Source organism: Trichechus manatus, unplaced genomic scaffold, assembly GCF_000243295.1.
Source record: "Trichechus manatus latirostris isolate Lorelei unplaced genomic scaffold, TriManLat1.0 scaffold00024, whole genome shotgun sequence".
Classification (NCBI taxonomy): Eukaryota; Metazoa; Chordata; class Mammalia; order Sirenia; family Trichechidae; genus Trichechus; species Trichechus manatus.
The window spans coordinates 1,783,260-1,790,754 of NW_004443960.1; the positions used below are offsets into that span (position 1 = coordinate 1,783,260).

At 67.0% G+C, this 7,495-nt stretch overlaps 1 protein-coding gene across 1 annotated transcript in view; it reads right to left on the bottom strand.

The window, feature by feature from the left end:
• The window catches only part of CASKIN1 (CASK interacting protein 1), a 17,486-nt gene that overhangs the window by 1,091 nt on the left and 8,900 nt on the right, over window positions 1-7,495 (bottom strand). The window contains exons 8-19 of the mRNA XM_012554586.1: window positions 7,227-7,335; window positions 7,045-7,139; window positions 6,760-6,877; window positions 5,986-6,087; window positions 5,785-5,873; window positions 5,626-5,710; window positions 5,464-5,555; window positions 4,257-4,367; window positions 4,076-4,177; window positions 2,562-2,700; window positions 478-2,487; window positions 7-61 (exon numbers count right to left, since the gene is read on the bottom strand). Of these exons, the coding sequence (XP_012410040.1) occupies window positions 7-61; window positions 478-2,487; window positions 2,562-2,700; window positions 4,076-4,177; window positions 4,257-4,367; window positions 5,464-5,555; window positions 5,626-5,710; window positions 5,785-5,873; window positions 5,986-6,087; window positions 6,760-6,877; window positions 7,045-7,139; window positions 7,227-7,335 (3,107 nt within the window). The remainder of the gene's footprint in view (window positions 1-6; window positions 62-477; window positions 2,488-2,561; window positions 2,701-4,075; window positions 4,178-4,256; window positions 4,368-5,463; window positions 5,556-5,625; window positions 5,711-5,784; window positions 5,874-5,985; window positions 6,088-6,759; window positions 6,878-7,044; window positions 7,140-7,226; window positions 7,336-7,495) is intronic.

Consider the following 7,495-nt stretch of genomic DNA (forward strand, 5'->3'; position numbering starts at 1 on the left):
GTGGGCGGCGGCGGCGGCTTGGGCGACACGGGCGGCGGCGTCCCGTGGGCGCGCTTCACCTCTGCGGAGAGGACGGCGCTGTCACCGGGGCGAGGACCCGGGCCCCCGGCCCGCTGCCGCCGTCTAGCTGCTCCTACCGCCAGGTCCCCACCGCTCCACCCTCCTGCGCCGCCAGGGGGCGCACTTCCACGTGCAAATGCTCGGGTCACCGCTTCCCAAGCGCTGGGGATCTGCGCTAAACCCAGCCATGTCAGAGTCCTCCTTAACCCCTTGGGCATCTGGCACCTGTTCTCGCACCTCTACAGGTGCCATTCCTGGGTTTGTGTGCAGGACTGTGCCCCCTTGCTCCTAGCTCTGGACTGGCACGGAGTCATTCCATGGGTGGATGGATGAGTGTCCCCAGACCACACCCACCCAGGCTTTTGCAGAAGTGTGGGGGGCAGGCAGAGGTTCTGCTCTCTGGCTCCCCACACCTACCTGGGCTGCCTGGGCCCGGGAGCGGCACCTTCTTGGACGCCGGCGTGGGCGAGCCCTGAACCTTGGGCACAGGCTGAGCCAGGACAGGCTTGGGGGAGACAGGTGGCTTGGCTGGCTTCCGGGCATCACTGTCAGGCAGGGGCAGCGGCGGCAGGTGCTCCAGGTTGGTGGGTGGCGACTCGGCGGGTGGGGGAGGCGGTGGCAGCTCAGGGGATGCACCCTGCTCCGAGACTGGCCTGCGGCGCAGGGTGCCTGTGCTGTTCTGGTACACGGACAGTGGTGGGGGCGGCTCGAGCCCCGCCTCCCGCTCCTTGGCCTTGGGCCGGCGTTTGACGGTGTCGGACTCGGTCAGGATGAACTTGACGTTCTCCTGCTGGCTTTGTTTAGCCCGGATACGCCTCTTGAGAGTGGCGCTGGCCTCCACCCTGGCCAGGGGCGGGCCCTCGCCACTGCCCTCACCCTTGGCTGGGCCTCGGGGCCGCTGCCGGGCAGCGCCATCCTCAGCAAGGGGGCTGTGTTGTTCCACAGGCCCCAGCGGCTCCCCAGGCCCCCGGCGGGCCGTGGCCAGAAGTCCGGTGACTGGCCCACTGAGTGTGCGGCGCCGGTTCACCACCTCCCCATCAGGCCCGATGGCCTCCTTGTGCTTCACAGAGGCCAGCACTGTGGCCACGCGGCCTGGCTCAGGGCTGGCAGGGCGGGGCATGTGGTGGCTCTCAGGGGGCCTGCGGGCAGCCCGGCCCCCGCCCCCAATGGATGAGAGCTCGAGCATGGCCGCGATGCTCTTCACGCTGCCCGCGCTGCCCGTGTCCACACTGCTGGCCAGGTCACTGGCCCGCCGGCGCTGTGCCTGGACCCCCAGCCCACCGTCCTCGGGCCCAGCCCCCTCAGTCTCGGCGTCCGGCCCCGGCTCATCGGCCAGGTTGGCGCTGACCATGGCGGAGCTGGAGCGTTTGGGTGGGGGCGGCGGGGGCCCCTTCTTGCGGGGCCGCACAGCAAAGGACTGGCTGCGGTTGACGTTCTTGTCAGCGCCGGCCGGCGCCCGCACGGAGTGGCTGCGGCCCACGCGCCGCTGGACCGTGGCGTAGGGCCCCGCCCCGGCTGGTACCAGCAGTTCATCCCGCTCTGGCTCGCTGTCGGACGTGGCGTAGCGGTTCAGGCTGTGGGCACGCTTCTTCGGCCGCCCTGGCTCGCCATCGGCCTCGGGGGGCAGGCACAGCCTGGGCACGGGCCCCAGGACCGCCGGGGCCGCCTCTCCTTCCACGGGCTGGGGCAGCACGTAGGCGAAGCCACGGTGGGTGGGCGACTGGGGCAGCGAGCGGGGTGATATGGGCCGCTCCGCCGGTGGCAGCAGCTGCGGGGTGGGCTTCACCTTGGCCGTAGCCGGGGCAGGACCGTGGGGCCCCCCCAGCGCCTGGGGAGAGCCCGGCCGGGCTTTGGTGGGTGTCTGGGGAGGCGTGAGGTGGCTGGTGCCCGACGGGAGGACCTGCCGCGGCTTACCGGGCACCGGGGGCACGCTGGCTCGCTTGACACTGTGGCCGTGGCGGCTGGGCCGGGCCTCCTTGGGTGGAGTGCCAGGAGCCGGCCCCTCGTCCAGCAGGTACTCTTGGCTGCGTGACATGGGGCTGCCTGGCCCCGGGGGCCCATCACCCAGCAGCTCCTGGGAGCTGCTCATGTGGCGTGCCCGCCCGCCCAGACTGGGCTCCTGCCGCAGGCTGCCCCTCGGGGTGGGCGGCAGCTGGTTACAGGGCTTCTTGGCGGCGGCGGCACCCTCGGCCGGGCCGGTCATGGCCGCCTGCAGCTCCCCACTGAGCTCACTGTCCTGGAAGGTGCTCATCTTCGGAGACTGGCACTCGGCGGGGGTGGGCTCGGGCGGGGGCGGCGACTCGATAGCCACCACCTCAAGCGACTGGGGTGCCTTCCGGCGCAGGGGGCCCCCTTCGTACTTGGCATACTCTGCCTTCTGCAGCTCCGCCAACTTCCTCACTGCCAGCATCAGCTTCTTCTGGTGTCCTGTGTGGGGCATGGCATGGGTCAGGCCAGGGGGGAGTTGGCGAGGACCGGGGGTGGGCGGGGCGAGCCCTCACCCAGCTTGGTGATGCCAATCTCCTGCAGGTCCTCCCAGGTGATGTCGGTGATGAAGTCGATGTTCTCGTAGCCATTGTCCACCAGCACCTTGTAGTACTGGGCCAGGCCAATCATGGACAGCCACACGGCCAGGTTAGCCTGGGGGCAGGGGACACAGAGGGCAGCCAGGCCTGCCGCCCACACCCTGCCTGCCTACTCCCAGCTGTCCAAGGGAGGGGGCACCAGGCCAGCCGGCACAAAGAGACAGATGGACAGACGGACGGGCCGGCAGTGTCGGCATCGGAGACGGCGTACGCACAGTCTGGGCACCGCTCAGGTACAGAACAGGAGCCCCAGGCCAGCTCTTCAGGGCACGTGTGAGCACACGCAGACACACAAACGCAGGGCAAGACCCCTTCTCAGAACCCTCCCTCCAGGGCTGGGGGGAAGAACTCACTTCCTCACCTGCCCCCGGCCCGAGGGGCAGCTCCCTGTGTCAACTCACCCACAGGTCACGGACGCAGACAACCGTCACAGCCATGTCGGACAGGCGTGCACGCGTACACACACACTGCACCCACGCGCGTGCATGTACGCATGTGTACATGCACCGCACACATGTGCACACGCGCAGCACGCTCAGCCACGTACCGGCACCAACACCCCTTCCGCATCCCACTCGTGCCCCACCTGTGTCTCTTGTGCTCACGCTCACGCATCGCCACCTGCTTCAGGCACACACCTCCAGCCACGTCACATGCGCATGCAAATACTCATGATGAGCTTCACCCACAAACGCGTGATCGCTTCTGAACGGCATCCATGCTCCTCGCTAGCTCCACTCACGCACCAACACGCGGCACACTCATCACCCTCCGGGTGCACAGGCGTGAGCAGACCAAGGGGTCCCTGTGAGGCTGGGAGGGACCTCAAACTGCTGACGGGGGTGGGCAGGGCAGGTGGACGAGCATGTGGGTGGGTGCAGACACTCTGGGCAGCAGCCCGGGGCCACCTGCTCCCAGCCCAGAACCTGTCCCCACAGGCCGATCGTCTCCAGGCAGCGCTGGAAGTGGGCGTCAGCCGTCCACACAGCCGGCACAGGCGCCAAACGGGTAGGTGCAAGCAGCCGACCGTAGTGGCGACTACAGTTAACGGACACGTGCTGTCTCACGACACATGCGCACTGGGTGTGCGCCCGCTGTGTACCTGGGTGCGTGTGAGCACACCCAGCCATGTGTGGCCTGTGGTCCCAGGTGTGCGTGTGATGTGCCCATGTGGCTGGCTGAGATGGAGGGGTCTTAGTGGGAGTGGAAAGGGGGTGCTCGTGGTTTCCGGCCCCCTTCCCTGAGACTCCCTGTCATCCTGGCCCCTGCCCCAGGGAGGCTGGCCCCAGTGCCCATGACAGATGGACGGACAGACAGGAGGCTGTCCAGGTGGCTCACTGCTGGCAGGGCTGTCCTCCACTCGCCTCCCCGGAGCCGGCCTGTCTGTCTGTCCGTCCTGGGCCCAGGTGCTGGGAGGCGGGGGGCCTTACAGGTTTGTGCTCGGGCAGCCAGTCGGGGATGCTCAGGCCGCTGATCTCTGCCGTGATCTTCTTTCGGTGGCCTGGCTTGGTGACACCAATGGCCGTGAGGTCCTGGGCAGGGAGAGGCCCGTTAGCAGGAGGCTGGGGCCTGTCTCAGGGAGGCAGCCGGCGGCTGGCTGGGGTGGCTCACCTCAGGGGTCATGCGGCTGATGGTGGGCAGGTCGTAGCCGGCGCTGATGAAGTTGGGCACGTAGAGCTGCAGCTGGAACGTGGCCAGCCACTGGCTGACTGCCTCGGCGCTCTGGAAGACACAAGGGCACCCGCTGCAGGGCTTGCCCACCTGCCCACCGGGCACGCACCCCGCCACGCGGCGCCAGGTTGGCCGTCTGCAGTCCCTCTGCGCCGGGCTCCATCAGCTCTTCTGGCATCGCCTTCCTTGGGCATCGTCGGGCCCCTTGGCCGTCCTTCACATCTCCACCCGGACACTTCGGCTGCTGTCCATGTCACAGGCCCCCCGACTGTCCCCTGTCCCTGCAGCAGGGATGCCCAGCAGCTGCCGACAGGATGCCGCCACCATCTCGGGGAGGCAAGCAGCATGGCCCCATGTGAGACCATGCTGGGCAGGGGCCTCGGGCACAGGGTTCGGCTCTGCACCCACGGGCAGGGGCCTCGGGCACAGGGTACAGTGCGGCGCCCACGGGCAGGGGCCTCGGGCACAGGGTTCGGCTCTGCGCCCACGGGCAGGGGCCTCGGGCACAGGGTACAGCGCGGCGCCCACGGGCAGGGGCCTCGGGCACAGGGTTCGGCTCTGCGCCCACGGGCAGGGGCCTCGGGCACAGGGTACAGCGCGGCGCCCACGGGCAGGGGCCTCGGGCACAGGGTTCGGCTCTGCGCCCACGGGCAGGGGCCTCGGGCACAGGGTTCGGCTCTGCGCTCCATTGGGCAGGGGCCCCTCACCTCTTCCGATACCCAGGAGAACTCAGCCAGCAGTTCACACCTCAGCCAGCACACAGGCACGTGCAGACACACACACACAACCCACTTTATCCTCGCACACACCTTATATCATCTTGCACACCTTCCATGCCCACTTGCACATGCATGCCCAGCCCCCGGTCACACTGCGGCACACACATGCGGACACTTCTGCTTCCTTTACGCCTGTCACGCTCTCTCCACGTGGTCTGCACACACGATTCACCTGCGCCCCGGCTCACACGCACAGCCCACACAGTAGACAACACCTAGAACACGTGTGTGCACACACAACACACACAGACGGAGGACAGACAGAGGACGGAGTCTGGCCCCTCAAGGCTGCCCTGGCACCGTCAGTGCTGCCAGCCTCAGCCCCGAGTGCCCGCCCTGCCCGAGTCCGCCGGGCCTCAACCCTGTACCTTGCCCTCACTCGCCGGCTCCAGCTTCTTGGGCAGTTGCTCCACGTAGACCTGCCCAGCATGCGCCACTGGAGGCTGGGCCCGGGCAGCACCTGCGGACAGAGCGGTGGTCGGGGCCTGGACTGTTCAGGGACCCCGCCAGGGCAGCAGCTTTGCTCTTACCTGTGGAAGTTTCCGGAGGCTTGACGGGACTGTCCCCAGCGCTGGACTCAGAGGCAGACTTCTGGGAGAGCACTGTCGCCAGGAGCTACAACCCAGAAAGGCCACTTGCCCGCGCTGCTCTTGGCTCGGCCACCCCAGCGGCCACCCCACCTGACCTACCTTGACCCCTTCAGAGCCCGCATGCAGGGCGTGGGCCCCGCTGCCCCGGCCGCCAGGCGCACTGCTCAGGCTGCTGCTGCGGTCCCCACCTGCCGACGCGAGGGAGCGTGAGGCTGCGCGGGCCCCCCCGGCCCACCCCCGAGCCCCAGGTGGTTCCTGGTGGGAGGACCAATGTCCCAGCCCTCCGGGACGCCAGCCTACCTGCAAAAGGCTTTCTCAGCACCCATATCTCCTCCGGAGGTGCAGAGGGCCCCGACGAGCCGCCTCCTGGGGGTGGGCTCGGCTCAGGGCCTGCTCGGGGACCTGCCGGCCGAGCACAGGCTCCCTGAGGCCCAGCCTGGGCAGCACGGGGGCCAGCACACACGCTCTGGGTCCGCTACTCAGTGTACACAGACAGACACTGGGATATACACATAGATCCACTCTCACGTACACACAGACACAGAGACAGGCTCTCACATACAGACACACAAAAACAGATACACGCAGACACACACTATCACGTATGCTCACATACAGACAGCGATATACACAGACTCGCACACACACATGGAGATACACACAGACACACTATCATATATGCAGACACACACAGATACACACTATTACACAGGCACACAGAGACAGACACAAATACACAGACCCTCTCATACAGATACACGTACATACAAACAGATCCACACGGAGATACAGACACATCTCACAGACAGACACCCACATGCACACATGCAGACACACAGACACATGTACACACACATACAGACATACAGAGACAGACAGACACTGTCCTACACGCCCTGACAAACACAGACGTAAACACTCATGTACACACACAGGCACGCATGCACACGCACTCACATACAGAGACGCACGGACAGACACTCTCACATACACACATCACACAGATACATTTGCTTCTCTCTGGCCCCCGAGAGCCCTGCCCTGTCCCCCCGCCCCCATCCAGGTGGCACTTGCCGGCTCGCTTGATGATGGCCTCGCCCAGGGAGGATGGGAAGTAGCCCACACGGTCGTTGCCCGTCCGGTTGTCATGGACACAGCCTTTCCACCGGCCGTCGGGGTGCTGCTCAAGGACCTGGCCACACGGGGTGTGGAGCTTGGCTTGGGGGGAGCCCTCTAGGTCGGGGGTGGGCAGCCCGGGCCTGCTTTCTCTGGGCTGTCTGCGCACTGCCCCTATCCCTGACCGTGGTGGGAGGCGTTCTGGGTGAGCCCTGCCCTTGCCCCCCAGCCCCGGACTCTTACCGTGATGATGTCCCCAGCCTTCACGTTCAGGCTGGTCAAGTCGTAATTATTGCAGTAATCCTTGGTCGCCCGGACCTGCAGGGCTGCCGAGGCCTCTGGAGACACAGGAGCCCAAACCCCAGTCCTGCAGGCCGGCTTCCCCAGGACCCTCACCCAGCCCCTCATCCTCTCCCCCAGCCCACCTCGCAGCAGCTGTTTGATCTCCTTGCTGGCCTGCGACGTGGTGAACTGGTGTACAATGTCCAGCGCTGTCTGGCTGTAGGTGTTCCGCACCTGGGCATTGATCCCGCTCTGCGGGGGCGGGGCCGGGCCGTCAGAGCCCCCTCCCTCCGCCACCTGCACCTCACAGCCTGGCCCAGCACCCCCAGCCTCAGCACCCCCAGCTTCTGCCCCTGCCCAGTCCCAGCCTCCCAGCTCCCCCACCCGGCCCCCCAACCCCCAGCCCAGCCCC